Consider the following 24,347-nt stretch of genomic DNA (forward strand, 5'->3'; position numbering starts at 1 on the left):
AGGTCTTATTTGTAATCATCAGGAACCAGATATGGCTAATTTGAGCAGAAAAGGAAACTTTTGGAAGTTTATGGTTAGGCCTCAGTAACTAGAAGCAGACGAAACAACCGAAAGCCAAGGCTATGCTATTGCAATTATAGGATCAGGCCAAAGTGATGTTATAAGTCCTAGCTGGCCTTGCTACCAAGCAGCAACACGAAACAGGAGGTTGACCCAGCACTGCTGGCCTTGCTTCTTTACATCATTTATTTGTAATTCAAAATCCAAGAGAGGGGTGCAGTTGGCCAACCCGAGGTCGCCCGACTGTTTTCCATCTGTAAGGGAGACTGAGCATGTGAGTAAACAGTGTACCTGACATGTTCAGCTTGTATAATGAGAGGAAGGCTCTGTTTCTCACCAAGACCCACAAAGTGGAAAATTCCCCAAAGAGAAAGGAATTTCAGATCAGATGCTTGAAAAGTTGAAAACAACAGCAACAACAAACAAATGCAGATGTGGAATTAAAGACATGGAGTCATTCAGAACCTATATGTGGAGTGATTCAGACCTGAGTTCACATCTGGAACAGCTACTCAATCTTGCTGAGCTTCAATTTTCTCTAAAGGAAACAACGTGGAAGATGATATCCACATGTAACTTGTGGTACACATGAAGGAGGGTAGTACAGTATATGATGCCTGGCACATCCTATGCATTTTCTAAAACTACTAGTAGTACTATTATTATTGTTACTTATTATACAATTTACTGTAGAAATTAACAGGGAGAGTATTAATAAATGTTAATACAGTGCTAAGTGTCACATTTATGATCTCAGCTAAATATTTGTTGATTCAACAAACATTCCACATATCAGAAAATAACCTGTTAGTATATTTTTTTTTACAGAGGAAAAGAAACCGTGAGGCTTAGAAAGTGTAAACAATGTACCAAAAGTCACTCATTTAAGAGGTAATGGAATATATTCAGCCTTAAAAAAATGAAGGAGATCCTTTCATTTGTGACAATATAGATGAAACAGGAGTGCATTATGCTGATGAAATAAGCCAGACAGGATAAATACGAATGATATCATTTATATATGGAATCTAAAAAGAAAAAAAGCCACACTCATAGAAACAGAGTAGAAAACTGGTTGCCAGGGGCTGGGGTGTGAGTGGGGAAAAGAGGGTGAGATTGGTAAAAGGCTACAAACTTTCAGCTGCAGGATGAATAAGGTCTGAGGATCTACTGTATAACATAGTTACTACAGTCAATAATACTGTATTGTATAACTAACATTTTCTGAGAGAATAGAACTTAAGTGTTCTCACCAAAAAAAGAAAAAAAGGAAAAAGGTGTCATGAGCCGTTAGATGTATTAATTAACGTGATGGGAAGGATCCTTTTGCAACGCATATGTATATCAAATCATCATGATATACTCTTTCACTATCTTACAATTTTGTCAATTATACCTCAATAAAACAGGAAAAAAAGAGGTAATAAAGATGAGATTCCAATCCAGGATTATCTAGCTCAAAAAACTACACTCTTAACCATTACAATATAGTATCCATCCATATGTTGTAACTGTAAAATGCTTAACACAAAGGAAACGTTAACTAAATGGTAGCTATTCTAACTCTAATGCTTACTAGATATTAGTTATGTGGTATGCTTTACTTCTAACTACAAGTGTATAAGGTGCAAAGTCTTGCTACAGAACATAAAAGCCCCTGTGGTACCCTGTAGGATCTCTCATCTCTCAACCCAGAGTCTCCTCAAGTTGGAGGTCTTTACCCCATTTATAATGTGGGAATAATGCCTTTCCCACATTTGCACTGGGCATGAAAATCCATACTTCCAGGTGTATACGGAACCTCCACTTAGCTCCTCGTCACCTTGGAATCACCAGACCAAAGATCATTTATTCCATTAATATAAATGATGTAGGGATAGAAGTACAGAATATACAGAGAGTGTTGGAGGAATCCAAACAACAAGTCCTCCACTCTCAAAACAAATTTTAGAGTTCCAAAAGTAAAGAGCAATGTTTGGAAATAAAACTAAAAATGAAACTAACATCTACAATTAGCCAAGTATTTATTATGGGCCAGGCTACTTACTAGGCACTTGATAAACATTACAGCTCATCTTCCTGCAGTCCTTCAAAGCATATAATATTGTTTCTATTTCATAGAGAAGAAAATTGTATCTAAGCAGGTTAGTGATTAGCCCAAGACCACAGGGCTAGGCTGTAAGAAAAGAAGGCCAAGTTTCAGTGGTCAAAATGGTGATGGATGGTATAACTAGAAGATTATGGCTAATCAAATAAAAATATTCAAAACGGTCCTAATGTATTATGAGGATTTCTTTAGAATAACTTGGGTGCCTTAGTGAATACAGTAGTGGTAGGCACTACAGTCTCTTTAATTTGCTAATCATACAAATCTACTTTAATATTCTTGGTGACAAGGAGCTAACTACTGATAAGACAGCTTCTTCAGTTTTGGGGCTACTCCAGGGTGAAATGCCGGAACGTCTTACTGCCTGCCTGCAATGTTACCTAGTTCTACCAGGGGGAATAAAGCAGAACAAGTAGCCACTGTTCTTGACAAATGGATACAGTTTCAGTTTTTCAAACTATGAGTGTCAGATTCATTCATTGTATCACATAGATCTGTCAAATGGCTTTGCCCATTTACTAATGGATGGCACACTGCAAACACACGTTGGGTCAAAGGACTCAATGTCACCTCATTGATACTGTCATCAATATAATTTGTATAGGCATTTTGTCTCACCCTGACTTTAAGGACTATGTGAGGAGATCCAAGTCTCCAGACCATGGACTGATCACCTCTGCTTGACACAGTATTCTCTGCTCATTTCCAGAGGGGACCAAGGATAAGCTCTTGTACTTCTGAGTCTATTCACCCTACCTGGCAACACATACTAGCTGGGCTGATTGGATCAAGCAGGAGCCCCAGAGTTTAAATTTCCAGCTGCATTGGAGGAAACAGAGGCTATGCCCCAATCCCATAACCCCTCACTTCTTACTTCTAACCCCTCACTTCTTACTGCTAGCCTATCCTAGGCTGTTCTTGCTGATAGAAGTACTTCATGCTAAAAATTAATTTTGCTTACCTGATGGCAGTCACACAACCTCAAATGCCATTTTTATAAATAAGGCAACCACCAATGGAGTGTGATTTAGGGTTTTTTCTTCTGTAGACCCTGCCTATCCTATAAAATCTCCCATTACTGCATCATGGAGACTATAATCCCTTTCCGAGGGAATAGATTCTTTCCAACCATAAGATGAAATAAGAACTTACATTTCCATACTGCCCAAAAGGAAATACATTGATTACAAAATGCAGGAGAATGACTGATTTTCCACATTTGTTGTGTTCATTAAAGGGTTTTTGAATAGACTTGACAGTATTAAAGAAGTTCAACACACACAAAATAAAAATTAATAAATGAAGAGAAAAAAATTGCATTTACAACAAACAACAAAATAAACACATTGATATATAAAAGGTTGTTATACATCGATGAAAAATGGATGTCATAAAGTCACAAACTAAAAAGTATTAACAGCCAATAAAGATATGAAAATATGTTCAACCTTGCTATTATTAATCAAAGAAATACAAATAATTCAGGTGTCATATTTTACTGACTAGAATGACAAAGTTTTAAAAAACTTGATAATACTGGTATTGATATTGATAATACTGGTACTGATGAGTGTGTGTAAGAAACCACATTGGATGTTAAATTCTTGATAGAAATAAAAAGCACGGTAACCTTTCTGGAAGACAATATGTCAGTATGTACCAGAACTGACAACCAGCCATTCAAGTTCTAGAAGTCCATTCTAAGGAAATAAACAAATGCTCAAAGACATATGAACAAGGATGCTTGTCTCATTGTTTAGCAAAGCAAAACAGGAATAATCTAAATGTTGAACAGTAGGGACTGGTTAAATAAATAATAGAATGCTGTTCAACCATTAAAAATGATGCTGCAGATTTTTATTAGGTGATGAGTAATCATACTTATATTACTAAATAAAAATGTTATAGAACTGTTTTGTACTTTGATATAATAATTAAAGGTATTTTATACTTGCATTGTATTTATATGCACCCCGTCACAAAAAAGTTTCAAAAGATACCCTCAAAAATGTTACAGAGATGATTTATCAGAAATGGGATTTTGAGTTATTTTTCCTTTTTTCTTTAAATCCTTTCAATTTTGGAGTTTCTGCAATGAGCCTGTATTATTTTTACAATTAAAAATATTTAAATTTACAACAAAAGGATCTAAATTCCTCCAGTTTTCCATTTATTTTCCACCCTGGCTCAGGGTATTTGTGTAAAAAAGAAAAAAAATCAGCTTATTTTCTCTTTTGTATCAATCTAAATTTACTTTTCATAAGTTAACTATTTTAGTCTGGCAAAAGGTTCACACAGGAAAATTGTTAAGGTCTGAGTATTCTATTACCTTTAAAAGCACTGGAAACTTTGAAATTATTTCTTTCAGAATTTTCATATAATACTGAAAGTCGGGGGGGAGGTAGCAAAATGAAGGCAAATAGATAGTAGTAGTCAACTTCAATTAAGAAAAAGCAACAAGAGGCAGTTTGTACTCTTTTGATACGGCAGAAGCCCCATGTGTCAACTCATGCTAAAAAATGTATATACACGCACACACATATATATGTTTGTGTGTATTATATGTATATGTGACACACACACATAATTAATCCACAGCCTTAGGCTAATCACTCATTGTGGCAGAAACAACGAGCTGTTGACTACACTTTAATTAGCTCCTCCAGCCTGTAGAGGCATCACTAGGACCAAGATAGGAACAACATTCTCCATCTCCGCTTGCATCTGGGTATGGTTCTATCCCAAAGAATGTGACCAGAGGTGACCTGAAGAGTTTATGTCTGAAGGATAACGAGTTGATAATTGTAGCTTGCAGCTTCCTCTCTCCTTTCCTTTTTAGGACAAACGTAGAGCCACTTGATGAAGGTGGTGGGTCCCTGAATAACTGAGCAGAAAACTGACCCTCAGACCACCAAAGTCCATACTACACTCCTGAGTGAGTGAGAAATGAACTGTCCATGTGTTGCTCCACTGAGGTTTAAGGTATATTATTTAGTGTTTAACTAACGCATTTTTTCTTTAAACCTCAGTTGCCTTCTCTGTAAAATAAAGTCTTTGAAAAGGATCCACTGTAAGTTTTTTCCCTTGCTTATGTTTTTATCTTAGTTTTTAATTCTCAGAAACATTGCGCGCATTTTACCTTTTAAGTTAGTAAGTCTACTTTTTTTCCCACAAAGACGGGTTCTTCAAGTTATGGAGAAGTCATAGCAGACTGTTGCTTCAGTTTAAGATACGCATTCACATATGAGATGAGAAGGGTGAGGACCCAGAGAAACGCCTTTGATAGAGGGGAGTGAGAGCATACTGAAGAATGTTTAGTAATAAAGAATTCAGATGGGAGAAACGGATGGGTTACATCTAACAGATTTGCTCAAAGGAATTCTGGAAAGGCAAATATGTGAAAATGTATAGCAAAGACATGAAATGCCTTTTGGTCCCTAAATGGATTTCATTTCAAAGACGTGCATATTGCAAATACATGTACCGTAACACTTCTCTGTCCACTTCTAGAATTTTCTAAAGGCTGACAGAACATCTGCAGAGAGAGGATGTCATTCCAAGATAATCGACTGCAAGTTACTAAATTAAGTTAAAAATGTCCTTAACCTTGAACAGTTTTTAAAGAGATTTTAGAAGAAAGGAGCCCTCCAGGGGGTTGTATAACTATATAATTGTACCCTTTCTAAAAGGCTATTTACAGATACATAATGTTTCCCCTCCATTCTTTAAAGTAAAATATAGGATAAAAAAAATAGTTTGGGGATAATATTTGTTTGGGACAGCAGGCACTGCTAATCAGTACCACTCTCTCCTTATTCCTTACTATCAGAGCCCTGGTTTAGGAGACCCCATTATCCTTAAGGCTAAGGTGGCCAGTTTAAAATCCGAGCTGATGAGATCTAAGTGCAAGTCTGCTGACCATCTGTGGTAAAAAATTTGCTCTCTGAGTTAGACACTGCCTTTTTTTTCTTACTTAATTTCTTTTTTTTTTTCCTTTTCTTTCTTCCTGCCCAAATTGTTGGAACACTATTGGAGATTCTGGGGTCACTTTGAAGCTATGTGGACGTGCTAGAGATGTGGAAGCTGGAAGAGCGAAGCAACCCAGTCCCCTGGTGATGCCCTTCAGCAGCTGGACTAACGCTAGAGGGACTATCTCCAAACTTCCTGCTACCCGTGGAAAGTAAGGTAAATCACTCATTCACTTTCTGTTACCTACTAACTGATCCAGAACTCTAACCTCAGGGTTCTAGAACCCTTCTCAGTATCCCATAGTCATACTCATGTTCCAGACTCCTGATCATCAGACTTGCTTATAGCAGATGTATGGGGAGGGCGGGCTCTTCTGGAAGCCCTCATACTTCCTCCCCTACCCCCACCACACACAAATAATGATCTTTATGTCCACTCATCCTTCTATCTACACTCAGAGGCCAGGGCCCCCAGGAAGGCTTCACTGACAACCCTTTACTCCTCTCTACATGCAGAAGGGGTAGAGGTGTGGGCTCTGGAATCAGACTTCCTAGACTTGAATTCTTAATCTGTTACTTACCAGTTTAGGACGTGGGCAAAGTAGTTACCTTCTCTGGACACCCCTGTAAAAGAGGAACACTAAGTAGCACCTATGTACCTTACTGAAAGGATTAAATGAGCAAATGCAGGTAAAGTTCTTATAATTTTTTCTTGGGTCAATCAATTCTAGCTGCTATTGTTACCTTTGGCTAATTTAGGGCAGAGTCCCTTTGCCCTCCTTTGGTTCTCTAGGCCCGTCTCATTCACAACACACACAGTCGCATACTGCAGAGTTTTGAAAGGTGGTTCTCAAAATGTGGTCCCTGGGCCAGCAATATCAGCCACACCTGGGAACTGGTTAGAACTCTGGCACTGGAGCCCAGCAATCTGTGTTTTAACAATATTCTCAGGCAAATCTGATGCACACTAAAGGTTGACGACAACTGAGAACATCTGTCTCAGACTCTCCTGGAGGCATTCACCAAAAATAGAGTTACAGGACCTTACACCTGACCAGCTGGAGAAGGGGTCTAGTAATTGCCCTGGGTATCATGCTTGTCATGATTTTTCAGCACATAAATGTTTGAGAATCACTGCCATTTTCAATGTGTGTTTCACTTGTCTGTTTTTTCCAGTGGACTTTACTTCCTTGCAAGGAAGGTTTGTGAAGATTTGTTGCTGTTGTTTGCATTATTAGTTTCATTATGCTAATTCTAGAATCTCTGGTGCATAGTGCAATCTCAGGCAGGAAGTAGTGGCTCATTAAAACAGGTATCCCAAAAGTCTTAGTAGAACTTCAAGATTAATTCCTTCAGGAAGAGGTAAAATTGTCATTAGATGCAGATGATATGATACTATATAGAGAAAACCCTAAAGACTCTACATGAAAACTACTACAACTGATAAACGAATTCAGCAAGGTAGCAGAATACAAGATTAACATACAGAAATTGGTTGCATTTCTTTATACCAACAATGAAATATCGGAAAGGGAATGTAAAAAAACAATGCCTTTTAAAATCACAACCCCAAAAATAAAATACTTAGGAATAAACCTCACCAAGAAGGCAAAAGACTTATACGCGGAGAACTGTAAGACATTAATAAAGGAAAGTGAAGATGATTCAAAGAAATGGAAAGACATCTCATGTTCTTGGGTTGGAGGAATTAATATTGTTAAAATGCTCATACTACCCAAAGCAATCTACAGATTTAATGCGATCCCTATCAAATTATCCATGACATTTTTCACGCAATTAGAATAAATAATCCTAAAATTCATACAGAACCATAAAAGACCCAGAATCGCCAAAGCAATCCTGAAGAAAAAGAACAACGTTGGAGGCATAGCCACCCCAGACTCAGACAGTACTCCAAAGTGACAGTAATCAAAACAGCGTGGTATTGGCACAAAAACAGACATATGGATCAATGGAACAGAATACAGAGCCCAGAAATAAACCCACACACCTCAGTTAATCTTTGACAATTAATCTTTGACAAAGGAGGCAAGAATATATAATGGGAAAGAGACAGTCTCTTCCACAAGTGGTGTTGGTAAAGTTGGACAGCCTTATATAAACCAGTGAAGTTAGAACACATCCTTTCACCATACACGAAAATAAACTCAAAATGTCTTAAAGACTTAAACATAAGACATGACACCATAAAACTTCTAGAAGAGAACACAGGCAAAATATTCTCTGACATAAATCATACCAATGTTTTCTTAGGTCAGTCTCCCAAGACAATAGAAATAAAAATGAAAATAAACAAAGGGGACCGAATCAAACTTACAAGCTTTTGCACAGCAAAGGAAACCATAAACAAAATGAAAAGACAACCTACAGAATGGGAGAAAATATTTGCAAATGATGTGACCAGCAAGGGCTTAATTTCCAAAATATACAAACAGCTCATACAACTTGATGACAATAAAAGCAAACAACCCAATCAAAAACATAGGCAGAAGACTTAAAGAGACATTTCTCCAAAGAAGAAATACAGATGGCCAATAGGCACATGAAAAGATGCTCAACACTGCCAATTATTAAAGAAATGCAAATCAAAACTACCATGAGGTACCACCTCACACCAGTCAGAATGGCCATCATTAAAAAGTCTACAAATAACATATCCTGGAGAGGGTGTGGAGAAAAGGGAACCCTCCTACAACACTGTTGGTGGGAATGTAAGTTGGTGCAGCCACTGTGGAAAACAGTATGGAGGTTCCTCAGAAAACTAAAAATAGACCTACCATATGATCCAGCAATCCCACTCCTGGGCGTATATCCAGACCAAACTATAATTCAAAAAGACACATTCACCCTGATCTTCACAGCAGCAATATTCACAATAGCCAAGACATGGAAACAACCTAAATGTCCATCAACAGATGAATGGATAAAGACGATGTGGTACATATATACAATGAAATACTACTCAGCCATAAAAAAAAGAATGAAATAATGCCATTTGCAGCAGCAACATGGATGCAACTAGAGATTATCATACGAAACAAAGTATGTCAGAAAGAGAAAGACAAATACCATGATACCACTTATATGTGGAATCTAAAATATGACACAAATGAACCTATCTATGAAACAGAAACAGAATCAGAGACATAGAGAATAGACTGGTGGCTGCCAAGGGGGAAGCAGGTGGGAGAGGGATGAACTGGGAGTTTGGGATTAGCAGATGCAAACTGGTATATATAGATTGGCTAAACAACAAGGTCCTACTATATAGCACAGGGAACTATATTCAATATCCTGTGATAAACCATAACGGAAAAGAATATGAAAAAGAATGTATATACATATGTATAACAGAGTCACTTTGCTGTACAGCAGTAATTAAAACAACGCTGTAAACCAAGTATACTTCAATAAAAAATAAGTTAATTAAATTTTTAAAAAGATTAATTCCTTCAGAAGAACAAGTACTACACATTCACAAAAAAAGCACCCTTTGAAAGTTTAAAGTTTTGAATTTCTTTGCCACTTCCTTAGTTTTGATCATCTTGGACAATATATTTTTAATCCTGACGTTTAAAAAGAATTGTGTTTCAGTGTTTGCTATCCTTAGAGAGACAAAAACAGATAAGTACAACTAAATACTTGTTTTTCAAAAGTCTCAAAAGTATAAGGGAAATGAAAGTAATTATATCTTCAAATGATTTTGGGGTATGTTTCTAATCTCATACTTCTGATGCGATTCAAGATGAAAACTGTATTAAGACATTTGAGACATGCCGCATTGGTATTAAATGAATTTAATTTTGTGTAAAGTGGCAGAAATATTTTCTTCAGCAAACATACCTGCAGATATAAAATCACAACCATAAATCTACAAAAAAGCAAGCTATTGAATGAAATCTGATTATTTCCCTGCAGTATGGATCTGCTAATAATTTAATTTACTATTTGCTAACAGAAGCCAAAATTTAAATATACATATATATATATGTGTGTGTGTATATATCTATCTATTCAATTTTAAATCATTCATATATATGAACAAGTATACATACACATATATAACAATTGTTCATATATGTAAACAATTTAAATTAAAGAAAGTACATCTGGTGGCCTATTTTTTCCCCCCGATTTCTAAAGAACACCATATTCTATTCTAGGCAGTGGAATGTCAATCCACCTTAAGGGTTGTTCAATGAGCATATCTGAGAAACCACTGGTTTAGCCAATGATGTACTTATTGAGGGAGGCCCTAGTGCCACTGTCAAGAGCTTATCCACAGGAGAGATAAGAAGGTACTTGTTTGGTTTGTGAAAAGAAGGAGTAGTGAGGAATGGCAGGTAGCTGCAGGCTGATGACACGTGATGTCCGTATATATGTAGAACCAACACACCCATAATTGCACCCATTTTCCATACCCAAATCCAAAGCCTTTATATCATTAATCCCAGGCAAAAATGGTAAGATTCATGTGTGTTACTATCCCACGGCTTCAAGATGCCTATAAACTCATATGAGTATGTCTTAGTTTTATCAGTGGAGGACAAACCAGGCTTCTATCACCAAGCCCCATTCCATAACAGGCAAACCAGTCCAAGACTTCTCTGAGTGCTGCAGGAGAGTCTATGGAAGGGGCGCTCACTCCACTGTGATGCCTAAAATGCCTTTGCACAGAGCAAACATTCAATACATGCTGAGTGAATGAATGAGTGAACTGGCTCATTTCAGGGAAATTCCATTCAACAGGCTGGCATTCCTTCCTACCCATCTTAACTGTTAAGCTTGCCATCAGACAAAAATTTAATTATAAAACGTTAGAGCTGAGGAAATTTTAGAAACTATCTACTCTCCAGAGGTATACAACTTTAATTTCGTGGTAAAAATCACTAGGAGTGATTTAGGAGTCTATCAGACCTGAGTCCAAATTCCACATCTACCATATTTTGGTGAGCAAATAACTACTTCTGAGGCTCTGTTCCATGTATGCATTATGGGATATCATAATAATACATACATTAATTGTATGACTATCAGGGGATGAAATGACACAATCCATTTGCCATGGCCGGCTAAGTAATTTGCCCCAAGTAAGCACTCAAGACATTAACCAATATTAATAGCGGAGAGATGAAAACAAAACTCTGGGACTGATGCCTACCCTAGTGGCCTCAGTGGTCATAATGACTTTCTTCCATTCAGCCTGCTCTCTTCTCACTAAGACTAAGGAAGAGAAGATGAACAAATTAGGAATAACAATTTGAAAATGGTTTTATACTCCCTGGATGAATGGAATTATAATAAAATGATTCATGAGTTCTGCAGAAATATGATGAGACTTTAGATCTTTATGTTAGTTCTCTACAAAACCAATTTATGGCCCTAAGATGTACCTTCCCAGCCAGCCCCATCCTTATCAGGATCAAATATCATTGTAAATGGAAAAGTCAACAACACCTAATCAACAAGCTAAGTTACAAGCCAGTGAAGTCTCGGAGCTTTGATAGACAAAATTCAGATTTATCATTATATGTAAAAATAAGATGATATGAAGAACTCAATCTAAAAAATATTACCTGGAGATCTATAATCTCTACAATAGTGCTATAAAAAGTAAAGAGCTAGAAATCTATTTCGATGGTTTTCCTTATAAGAAAGCACTTTCTGTATAAATTTTAATGTACTATTGATGAGAACAATTCAACAAAATTCAAATAAATATCTGCAGATGTCCTACAAGAAGAAAAGAACAGAGTTAGATGTGACAGGGGATAACTGGACTTCAGGATGAGTAAGACCCTATACTTGACGTCAATAAATTAACATGAAATACAGTGGATGAGTCATGTACAGAATGTCAGAATTCTAAAAGGCCAAGCTAAGTACCAAAAGGAACACGTGGGGACTCTTAAGAAGGAAATAAAATATTGGTTAGTTGATTACGAAAAGGCAGAAGGGAGTAGGTTCCCTTTGGCTGCTCTTTGAAGAGATCACTTCCTTTCCCCCCTAGTCCTGAGGCTAGGGTGGCATGGGCAATAGAGGAATGTGGGGACTGAGAATCATTTCTACTCTCACCAGAGTGGCTGGAAGCAGATTTTCTTACCAGGATGTAGTAGTATGCTAATATTTAAGGGTTCTTGAGGTCAGAGAGAAGGGTTTGAATACTCCGGCTCCATCTCTTGCTGTGGGTCAAGTTTCTTACCTTTCCAACACCTCGGCATCTTTATCTGAAAATTGGGGACGATGATAATGTCTCCCACCTGAGTGTGAGAACTATATGATACAGTGCATACGCAGGGCTAAATTTGGTGCCTGGCAAACAGAAAGTGCTCAGTACGGCAGGCGAGTGTAGTGACAATAAAGGCAAAGATGACGGGGGTAGTGCCGGTGTTGCTTCTGCCCCCAGAACAGGCTCTGACTGGGAGAGAGTTAAAGCACCTTTGGGTTCATGGGGGTTTATATATAAGCAACGGTTGATCAATGTGAGCTGGTTGTCCAAATGATTATGTGCAATCTAAGAAAAAAATGGGCCTCGGATCTGCTCAGCTACTTAATAATATTAGCAGCGGGAGTAGTCAAAGAAGCTAAATTTTATTACGTGTTTATATGCCAAAAAACGTGCTGAACGTTTTAAAAGGATTTACTCACTTATTATAACTAGGCTATACGCTAGGTCCTGATAATGTTATTCGTCTCTTTCAGATGTTGACTGAGCCTCAGATGGGTTACAAAAGCACCTAAGATCCCGTTGTCAGTACATTACGGAAATGAGTTCAAATCCAGCCCGTCTGCCTTGTTCTTAATCACTAAGGTATGAAATTAAGCATGTTGCCCTTTGCCTGATTCTCCTTCTGAGGCCTGAATATTTCACTTAGCTCTCTGAGTGCAGAAGAGAGAAAATTCTCTCTCCTTGACCCAACTTGGCATCAATACCCAACTCCCCTTCTCAAAATGCGTTGCTTCAACGAGCAGCAATGAATGCCGGGTCGTGGACCAGTCACCTTGATGACTAAGAGTCAGACACTAGGGAAAGAAAATGCTCTGTGACAAACCTACCCTTGTACAGAAACAAGACAGAAATGGGGGGACAGGGCAGAAGATAATGGAATAAGGCATAGGAAAAATAGCACCTGGCATCGTGACAGTAATAATAATAATAGTAGTAGTAGTAGTAATAGTAATAATAATAGACTTTACTATGCTCTAGGCATTGTATTAAGTGCTTGGTGTAAGTGACTTCATTTTAATATTGAAAACAAGTCTATGGGGATGAAATATTATTAACATCATTTTATAGGCAGGAGTATTGAGGTTCAGGTAATCAGGTAAATTGCCCAAGCTCATATGGTTAGCAAGTGGAAAGCAGAGATTTGAACCAGCACCTACACTCCTAACCATTATGCTATAACCATTATGCTGAAGACATAACAATTCCAATGGTCTTTCCCCATAACCCACTCCTGCACTCCAGACTTAAATAGTCCAAGATCAAGAGAGAGCAAGCTTGGAGTTGCCACTCTTCAGTGAGTGTCAATCATTTCAAAACAGTGTATTTGCTAACAAGATGCACTTCCTGTGATAATCTTCTCAACCAGCTATCAAGAAACAGGAAGCAAAGATTCAAGTAACAGTATGTTCCTACTTACGAGGAAGGTGGGACAGCACAGTTGATACTGGGCTTAACTGTTCTGGAAAACGTGGTCCCAGTAGGCATACACGCTGGTACATTTTCCCCACCTACCAAATACAAAAGAAGTATTTCATTTCCATGTTGCTCTTCAAAGTTCCACCTCATTCGTGCCTGTCATTCATCCTCTGGCCTCTTCCTGTCTCCATTTCTGTACAGAAAGGTGCTGAGTCTCTGCTCTCGGATACGAAAAGGGTGTGTTAGGAGAGGGAGCCATGGTACCTCGATGTCTTTTTTTTTTCATCTTAATTCTATTATGCCAACTCCACTGAACTTAATTAGAGTGAATACAGAATTACACAATTACCCTCTGTTCTATTCTTCAGATGTTATATTTTGATAAAATTTACGACATGCTGCTCTCCCCTTGAACACCAGATGAACACTAGAAATGGATGTGTGTTGACATAAAATCTGTTATAATTACAATTCAAGTATAGCTTACATAATGATAGTGTTAACATAAAATTATAGATGTGTAGAGACAACGTGGTCATGCATTTTTTAGTATAAGTACATGCTTAGACCAATATCTGTTAGCGGAATGAAGGTGGAAGAGAATTTTGGTTAAGCCCCAAAGGCTGTTTAAGGACTTGCAGATAGCTAAGGGGAACTCAAAGACCAGTAAGATAATATTTCCCCTGCCATGTTTGCAATTGCAAAGTGAAGGGAAGATGTGAAAGTAAGTACCCCTATGGAAATTACAAGACAAGTACATTTTTTTCCTTGAGTACCTGGGTAAATGCTTAAATTCTAATGTATATCAGTGATGCAAATTTTCAACTGAGTTTGATAAATCATAAAATAATAATTATACATATATGTATATAAAACTGCATGGAACTAGGCAGTTCAGAATTACTTCTAATTAAAGAGGTACCCTATGACAACTAACTTAAACCTTACAAAATATGGTTCCAAGTACCCTATCAGAGTGAAAAGCAGGAGACTGAAAGGTTTATTGTAAATGTTTGTAGTCATGGTGTCTTAACTAAAACTACTGTGTCACAAATACTATTAAAATAATTGTGACATTTTATTCACTTTTACTGCAAACAACAAAACAAACTATAGGTATTTTTTCATTTCAGGTAATTATTTTAGCTAACAGTTATTAAATGTTTTGAGAAGACACAGTGCTAATTGCATTACTTCATTTTATCTTTAAAATAGCGCTTCCATGTAATTATTCTTAATATCTCCATTGTATTACAGTGTATCTCTAGTTTAGACCTTTCTTCAGAACTGCAGACTTGTGTATCCAACTGTGTACTCAGCATCTCTACTTGGACGTCACGAAAACATCTCAAATCTTATACCTCCAAAACTGGTCTTTAATCCCCCAAACATGCTCTACCCCAAACTTTTTCCATCTTAGGTGACAGTAACCACACCTTTCCAGTTCCCCAGGCCCTACATCTCGAATTCACCCTTGACCCCCTCTTCCTTTCCATTCTTGCATTCAATCTACCACGAAATGCTGTCACAACCTTCCCAATGTGCCACTTCTGAGAATTACCAGCCGCTAGCAGCCTGGTGCAGGCCACCAACGTAGACCTCGAGGATCCTGTAGTCGCCTCCCGAGATTCTCCCTGACTCCACTCTCTCCCCACATCCTCAAGACCACAGATAGAGTTATGCTTTTCAAACAAGAGACAGTTCATGCCACACCTTGGCTAAAATCGTGCCCCTGGCTGCCTACATTTAGAGTAAAAGACACAATGCATGTGATGGCCTCCCAGGACTTACCCAATCCATCCCATCACATATCCGACCTCCAGCCCTCCTGCTGTCTCTTCCTCCCCACTGACTAAGTCAGCCAGGGTGGCCTCCTTGATATTCCTCCAAGCTGCCCGGCATATTTCTGCCTTAGAGTTTTGGGACTGGTTATTCTTGCTCCCAGGGAGTGGTCTCCCCATCATACATTCTGACAACTCCCTCACTTCAAGTCTTTGCTCAAATGTCAACTTATAAAATCCACCCTGACTACCCTATTTAAAATCAGAACCTACCTGTACACTCCTCCAGCACTCCCAACCCAAGCCTCTTCAGTGAGCTTCACATCCTTTTCCTTATCCCGTAGCGCCCATCAACCTGTGACAAAGCATAGAATTTATTTATAACATCCGTTTCCACACGAGAGTGTAAGGAGGGAGAAAGCATGCAAGAAGGAGCACGCAGGCAAAGGCTCTTGTCTAATTTATTCATTGATACGTCCAAGCATAGAGAACAGGAAGATGCTTGATAAATAGTCCTGAAAAAGATACAGATGAGGAAACTAGTAGTAAAGCTCAGAAAGTTTAAGTAACTTCCTCAAGGTTCTAGAGCTAGAAGAGAGTCACAGTAGAATTCACACTTGGGGATGTCTAACTTCAAATCTCTTAGCCTCTCTGCTATCTTTTTTTTTTTTTTTTCCTCCTTCTTTGCGGTATGCGGGCTTCTCACTGTTGCAGCCTCTCCCGTTGCGGAGCACAGGCTCCGGACGCACAGGCTCAGCGGCCATGGCTCACAGGCCCAGCCGCTCCGCAGCATGTGGGATCTTCCCGGATCGGGTCACGAACTCTCAACCACTGCGCCACCAGGGAAGCCCCTCTCTGCTATCTTAAGTCCATGCAATTCAGGATTTGTTTTAATCAGTGCCATGGAAATTCTCACTCCACTGAATAGGATCACTAAAGTGTTCTCTGTCTAGATTTATATATATATTTTCCATTTAAACAAAGGAAACAGAAGAGGGGAATTCATCATGGGTTATTGCGGTAGTTTTACAGCAATGTTAGCAATAATGACATTTAAGTAATAGTGATATTTAATGATAGCATAATAATAACAAAATAATAGCTCTTAAATGTATTGAAGACGAATCGCATGCTAAACTCGGTGCTAAAATATTTCCATGTATATTTTGTGCAAAATCCTTATGAATATTCTATCAGATGAGCTTTATGTGTAACTCCACCAGGCATACTTCTCTTATTCCGCTTTCAAAGATAAGGAAATTGATGAGAAGTGTGGTAACCGTTTGATCAAGATGAGACTGGTAATAAGTTGTGAGTATGAATTTAAATTCAGGTCTAACTCCAGAATTTGATTCTCAATCCATACATGAAAATTCTGATAATTCCTTTGATAAGGGTATGTTCTCTCCTGGAAAACATCCCCCATTATGTCTGCCTGTGCTCATACCTTCAGGACACAGTCAAGTTTGAAACATGATAAAAATGTTTAAATAGTGTGCTTTAATAAATGGAAATATTTTCATCTAAACAATAACACAAAAAGGCAGGCTGAGCCCTTTGAAGTGGCTTCGTTGCTATCTGCCATCCAGAACAAGAGAAGGAATCAACAGCTGCAGAGTAAAGAAAGCATGAAACCCAGAGATGGAGGATTCTGTAAATGACCAATTACAAGACTATTAAGCCACACTTTCATAGCAAGAGGCAAAATATTCCATTAAACTGAAAATTCTTCTACCCCTCACTCCAAGGCCCACACAAACATTAATGTTGCATTTATTAGGATGTATTTCCTGTGCTCTATCAACTTGACTTTCAGCAACTGTATTAATACAGTCCTTTCGCTTTGCACATATATCTGAATGATGAATTCCATTACTGGAGTTTTGTAGAAAGAGTGGAGTGAATGAAGTAAAGTTTGGGAAGAGCCATCATAATCCATAATGATGGGCACTGAATCAGGACAAGAAGAAACCTCTCTTCTCATTTATTTGAATGAAAATTCTACTATATATTTATTGCCTCTGTACAGGGCCATCTGTTGAATAATGGAAAACAAGCATCTTTCATTTGGAGGTAGGATTTGTGTGCTCAAGTTTCGATGGGCCTGCAGAATTAATCTTGTTTTAGAAATGAAATAAAATGTAATTTCTTACTGTAAGTAAATGTGGTTAAGCAACTGGCAACTTTGATGTCTTTGAATCACTGCAGTTTCAGGGTAGGCAAATCTATAATTATTTCAAGCACTTCTTTATTGGTGCAACAATTGAGCAGTGTACATAGTGGTCAACAACCTGGGCATTGTCAGACGACTCTAAGTTTGAATCTAGACTTTGCCACTCACCAGCTATGTGACTTTCAGCTATGAGAATCACTTTCTTCAGCTTTACACTGTGGATTATTATATGCCCTTTGCAGAACTACTGTAAGAACTAAATGTATATGGGCACAGTGGCTCATAGTAAGGGCTCAAATTAGTACTGTGGTCACTACTAGTAGTACTGAAAAGAAATTAGAACTTCTATTCTCATAAAGTGGGATATGTGTCCCTTTATCATTGTAATTTCATATCATTTTACTTTTGACCTTATAATTTAATAGCTTGATCCAAGAAACATTTAGCAGTAAATATAATTGAAAGAAGATTACCTGTCAAGCATGAAATACTGTAGTATCAAGTGTGCTGGCACAATACTCTTCTCAGATAATTAACCTGTAAAAATATGTTATTGTCTTCTTTTTAATTGAGCACATTGAACATATATATTTACTGTGCCAATTGGCGAAAGGTCCATTAATTAATCAGTCTAACTATATGTTGCATAAACGTCTTCTAAACATAATCGTATATGTATATTTGTTGGGAAATCGTATATTTGTTGGGAAAATGTGTTTGAGATTGTTCTTTTCTGCCTATTTAAAGTAAAAGAGGATGAGAAGTAGAGTTAGGCTTAATGTACTTCGTACTCCATTTGCCATGAAAATGCTTCTGTGCCCTGGAGACAACAACAAAAGATTTGCTTTAATGACAAGAATCAAGTATGTTCTAAAGCTTCCAGGTAGGAGGCGTATAGGTTGCAGTTTATATCAGAAGTCTTTGCTCTCTCTCTCAACTGCATCTAGATGGGAAAGATGTGGTCACAAGTTCTTCAAGGTGATATAGTAAATGTTGGAAAAGAGGGGGGTAGGAGGCAGAGTTTTGAATATCTCAAACCTGAGCTAGAAGGATTTTATTTAAAGAAAATAGCGGATATTATTTTGCACTTAAGGAATGCCAGTCAGCAAACCTGATATTAATGTAGGAAATTAGCTCTTTTAGCTATGATGCTTTCAAATGCACATGGCTGAAAACAAATTCAAAATAGTCAAAGGAAATTTAAAAACAAAAACCAAACAACAACAACCTCAACAAACAAGTACTAGAAATTCAGGGATGCAGCCATATTCAGATACAGTTGGATCTGGACGTTCCAGAGTATCAGCAGGGTTCCAGCTCTCTCTCCATCGCTCAGCCCTGCTTACCTCTGCAAGACTTTACTTTACAGAAAGTCTCTCCTTGTGCTGGATGGTCACTGAGAGTCCCAGAGTCATCTCCCCAGCTTAGAAATTCCAGAGAGAAAAGACAATTCTTCCATTTTGCTCTGAGACAAAAGTCCTGGGGAGCAGTCTGATAGACTTAGCCGAGGTCAGATGCCTACCCATGAGCCAATCACCTGCTTTACTGGAGTTCAGTCCCTGGGCGACTCATCCCCGGGGCCCGTGAGGAGGCAGGATGGCATTATCTGGCAGTTCTCCAAGAAAAGCCTGCTGTTTTTGTAAGATGAAAGGGGAGAGGACATGGTTAATGAAACCTGTATCTGCTTCTGTAAAATCCACAGAATCATACTCCCTGTCCTGTGTCGATGACCAGGCAGTAAGCTGACCCAGGAGGTCATTTTTCCCACAACAGTCTTTACATATATGACTAAGGAACACACTGGTAAAAGAATATGGGAGAAAGTCTGAGTATGACAAGTCAGCTAGACTGATAGTAACTAAAAAAGCTGTGTGAAAATATCCTTAAAAAGTTGCCCCAACTCACTCAAAGTCCAAAGTTGGATCTGGAAATACAATGTCATGGAGTTTGGATAAGAACAGGTTTTCTCCAAGCTGAACGATGACACAGAGATTAGAGACTTCTAGAAACTATACTTTTTCAAAGAAAAAACATCACATGAGAAAATGAGGCCTAGAAAAATTAAATGACTTAAGCTAATTAATGGCAGGACTGAGACTAGAGTATACTTTGTGTAATTGGCTATGGTCTTTTTTTTTGTTTTGTTTTGCTTTTGTTATCACTTCAGAACGAGACAAACTTAAAGAAAGGAAACACAACCAAAACTCAGTGGTTGGAAAAGAGATGGATGTGAACGCCCACTTGTTTCTTACGTATAAAGTTACCCCTCGCAGTGTTTTGGAGGAGAAAACGCTGGCTCTTCCCAACGTTGGTTACATACACAAAGATTCCAAAGACAAGACAAGTGCTTTGCAAACAAAGTAACTAGAACCAGCTCAGGCGTCCCCGCGCCGGGTCCTACGTTCCACGGTCAGAACCACCAACTGTATCCCCCCGGGGAACAAGGTGATTCAGAAAAGCTGGCGTCTTCAGAGAAGGGAGAAAACTTAGCCGGGAAGAGAGGAGAAAACTTGCTCAGCTTCTTGCTGGGGTCTGAAACGATCCCAACAGAGTCCTTAAACCCCTCAGGTTTCCCCAATCAAGCACCCTCGCCCCCAACCTGGGCCACCCCAGATCTGACTATCAGACGACAGAAGTCTGCGGACGCACGGAGAGCTGACCACCCCACGAGAGGAACCTACGCGCGGCCGCACCCACTCACCCGCCGCTCCCCGGGAGACGGGAGACGAGCCCGGGGTCCAAGTCCTGGGCGTGGCTGACTGACCCCTTTCCGGGCCCAGCTCCAGCTCACCTCGGCGCGGCCCGCCTGGGCGCCGCCATCTTGACCACGAAGGGGGCCTCGCGCCGGAGGCCCCTGAGCGGGCGCCCTGAGCGGAGCCGGAGCGCCGGGGAGGCCCAGGTCGGCGCCCTACGTCCCCCGCGTGCTCGCGCCCCTTCCACGAGCGACGAGAGTCCCGCACGCAGCGCCCGACCCAGGCTTCCGCGGAACCGGCGCCCCGCGCATCCCGCACCGCGGCTCAGGCGGCGCCGAGGGCGGCCCGGGCGGAAGAGCGGGCGCAGGGCACGCGCTCGGTAACCTGGCAACGCGGAGCAACCCGGCGTCCCCGGCGAACCCCAGCCCTCTAGCGCGAGGAAGCACGGACCCCCGCACCCGCCGCCCAGCCCGCGCCGCCCCTCGGTCGCTCCGCCCGCCGCTGCCCGCTGGCTATGGTCTTTTAAATCCATGATACAACGTCTATATGTAACAAATCTGTTAAACGCTGAATGTTTATGATATTCAAGTAATCCAGTATCTGAATTATTCTTGAAGATAAAACATCCAAAGACTTCTTAATTGTATGGGTATGCATACATAAAATACACGTGGAGGTAACTTCAAATATAGTATGTGCCTGTCTCTATTCCTTCCCTCTCCGCTCTTTTAAAAAATGCCCCTTTAAAAATTGCCCACTCACCATCTGTTAGGTAAATTTGCTGAAACACACAGTAAATGTGGAGACAGAAATTGTTATAGAGACTATTCCAAATGGCACTGACACCTGTATTTATGAAATTTTTAAAAGGGTAACTTAGAGTTGTTTTTTTTTTTAAATCCCACTATAGTAACACCACATCATCCTAGGTGCCCAGTTCTATCCAATTACATAAGATGGAGAAAGAGAGAGAGAGAGAAACAGAGAGAGAGAGAGAGAGAGAGAGGAGAAAGAGAAAGAAGAAAGAAAGAAAACCAAGTACTTATGTATAAAATGTTGCTGCCAAAGTTTGAGATTATACTCAAGCATCAATGAACAGAAGGAAAACACTTACAAAATTACAAATGTATTTCATTTATGGTATGAGGGACACAGGTTTAGATTTGCAACACGCTCCCACAAGGGTCAAATTGACCACTTTTTTCTATCTAGTTGCTCTTGAAACAGATGCCATTCAATTCCAAGTCTATAGCTTAGACCATGTCACTGCACATGAAATATTGTTCATTCAGAGTCAGCACATAGCAAGAGTAATTTATACTCTCAGAGTGTTTGCTCTCAAGTCAATAGCAGAGAAGCCTTGAATAAAAACGTTCCCATTACTTTCCATTGTAATAGATCTTACTTATAGCCCATGAAACAGTGGTCAGGGGAGATTTATTCTTTGGACACCATATTATATAATCTCTCCACTTTAAGCCATCCCCCACTCGGCGATTATTTTTTAAATATGTTACTCGTAGTCAATATTAATTTACATTTAATCTTTCTTAGCATTAGGAGAGTATTATTTTGTACAGGCTCAGAAACAAATCTCCCGAAATTCCTCCCTGATGCTCCCTTCAGGCTGAAAATGCATTGCAGGGTGGCTGCAGTGACTTAATTCTAGTTGGCAGAGCCCTGGCCACACACTAATTTCATTAGCCTCAAACTCCTGGATTTGAAAGATCCACTGAATATGATTCCTGTCCTCTGACATGTCACTTACTAACCAATTCAGTGTGCATACAGAGGAGAGAAAGGACTTGCTCAGCTCTGGCCCACCGGCAGGCAGATGAGAATTCCCAGTCAGAGACACTGTTTACATCTGAGTGGTCATTCTTGCCCGGGTCCTCATTTTCAGGAAGGAACTTCAATCCAGGCTTTGCTGGCAGCTGCAGCATTTGTTACATCCATTACTAGCTCCTTGTTCCTTCCTGCCCCCCAGTGCTTAGCATCCCCCATTTCAGTCACTAAGTCTTCCTTCCCCCAGCCTAGAAGCTTACCTCACCATAAATTTTTATCTCAAATGATAGGTTTGGCACAGTCCCCACAGCAACCCACAGGGACTGGGGAAAAGAAAACTCAAATCTCTGGAGAGCTAAGAATTCAACCATTTAGAGGAGTTTCTTTTATACAGGACAGTCTTCATTGAGCTGAACCCTGCAATCCCAGAGAAGATTCACCTACCCGTTCTTTTCCTCTTTCCCTAAAGTGACTGTGTCTTTGAACAAGGGGTCTGTGTTCCACTATTCTCTCTATTCATTTTGCAGGTTTACAGAGGCTGGGAAACTGGGGGCTGGACTTACATGCCAGGAGCTTCTAAGATCACACGCAAAAATAAGGCTACTGGAAGAGATTGTTGGAATCTATCTCTGTATATTTGAACATGGGCAGTGGTTAACCAGGATGCTCACACCAAGCTTATATCCAGCTTGCAGCACAAGCTACAAGTTGGTGCATCCCTCCTACTACCAGCCTCTTCTCAATAAATGCAGGTGAAAACTGGGGGCTCTTTTCCCTCAGCTGTTCAATCCAACATGAATAGCTGCAATTTGCAAATTAGAGGAAAATGACAGTGTTTTCTCTGAATGGTTTTGGTCCCAACGCACACTGCTAATGCTGGCATTCAGTTCCTTTCCTTCCCAGCCCAGGGAACGGGGGAACTAAGCATAAGGCAAGCGTTCTCTTTTCTTGCAAGTGCCTCAGATCCACACACCGGAGAAGGAATCAGCTCCCCCTGGAATCTTTTTCAGCAAACACAATCCTTCACCTAGTCTGCAAGCTCTCTCTTGACTTTAAGATTTCACTCTTTTTTCGACAGGCAGGCCCATCTGCAAGCTCCCAAGCTCCAAGTGAAGGCGCCAAAATAATTTTTTAAATGTCAAACAGCAAACGTGCCTTCAACCCCCAGAGCTCCAGTAAAAATACTGTGAGTTGCCCCTGTGGTTCTCAGGTCACCTCTGGCCTCATCCTCCCTGCAGCGCTGCCTCCTCAGGTTCTCTAGTTTAAGCTCAGAGGTAAAGGAAGTGCTTCCGGGTTTTGCTTCCGACAACCCAGGCTCTTCCTGAAAGCATTACCTCAAAGTGAAGGCTGCCCAGAAGCACTTTTGGCCTTGCAAACATCTAGAGGTGGCATACTCAACAGGTGCTAGGGATGCTCAGAGGCTCAGAGGGGCCATACCAGGCTGCAGCTTTAGACAGGCACCCCTCCTTCTAGCACAAACACAAACTTCATACCCCTGGGTGCTGATGTAGTGACAGCTTGAATCTCACAAGGAGTCCCCTCCAGAAACCCAACATGCTTCAGGAAAGGCACTTGAGAGGGAGCCGACTTTTTAGCTACGGGGAGCATAAGGGTCAGCCAGAACATCTGGAGAAGGGACTAACTGAGCTTGGGTCCTACCAGGCAGGGAGAGAGCTGTGCATTAGGAAAGGATCACTTCAAGACAGAGATGAACAAAAAACCTGGAGATAGGGGTAGAGAAGGAAAAGAGAGGCAGAAATTGAAAGGGAGAACATAAAAACAGAGAGACAAAAAAAAAAAAGCAGGGAGAAAGAGACACAAGGAGAGAGACACACAGGAAGAAAGACAGCGAAACAAGAGAACCCATAGTCACGCAGACCCTGAAACTCAATTTCTTCATCCAGAAGCCATCCATCTATACCCAGGGCGGCACAGGAGCCGTGGGGCCGAGGCTGCGGGAGCAGGCGGTGAGAGAGCACTGCAGCACCGCCCACCGTTCAGCGGGCCCGATCCGCCGTCCTCGCATCTTCCGCCGTTGCCCGCCTGCACCCGGAGCTAGAGGACCGCCCGGCCTTGCGCAGCGCACCCTACTGCCTCCCTCCAGGTGCCTTCTT

The 24,347-nt window shown here is 40.1% G+C and overlaps 1 protein-coding gene across 1 annotated transcript in view; it reads right to left on the reverse strand.

Moving 5' to 3' along the window:
* LOC125961815 (metabotropic glutamate receptor 7-like) overlaps positions 1 to 24,347 on the reverse strand; it is a 122,223-nt gene that overhangs the window by 96,038 nt on the left and 1,838 nt on the right. Inside the window, exons 2-5 of the mRNA XM_049700839.1 lie at positions 15,856 to 15,937; positions 13,803 to 13,893; positions 11,841 to 11,889; positions 11,318 to 11,379 (exon numbers count right to left, since the gene is read on the reverse strand). Of these exons, the coding sequence (XP_049556796.1) occupies positions 15,902 to 15,937 (36 nt within the window). The 3' untranslated portion in view covers positions 11,318 to 11,379; positions 11,841 to 11,889; positions 13,803 to 13,893; positions 15,856 to 15,901. The remainder of the gene's footprint in view (positions 1 to 11,317; positions 11,380 to 11,840; positions 11,890 to 13,802; positions 13,894 to 15,855; positions 15,938 to 24,347) is intronic.

This window comes from Orcinus orca, chromosome 17 (assembly GCF_937001465.1).
Source record: "Orcinus orca chromosome 17, mOrcOrc1.1, whole genome shotgun sequence".
NCBI lineage: Eukaryota > Metazoa > Chordata > Mammalia > Artiodactyla > Delphinidae > Orcinus > Orcinus orca.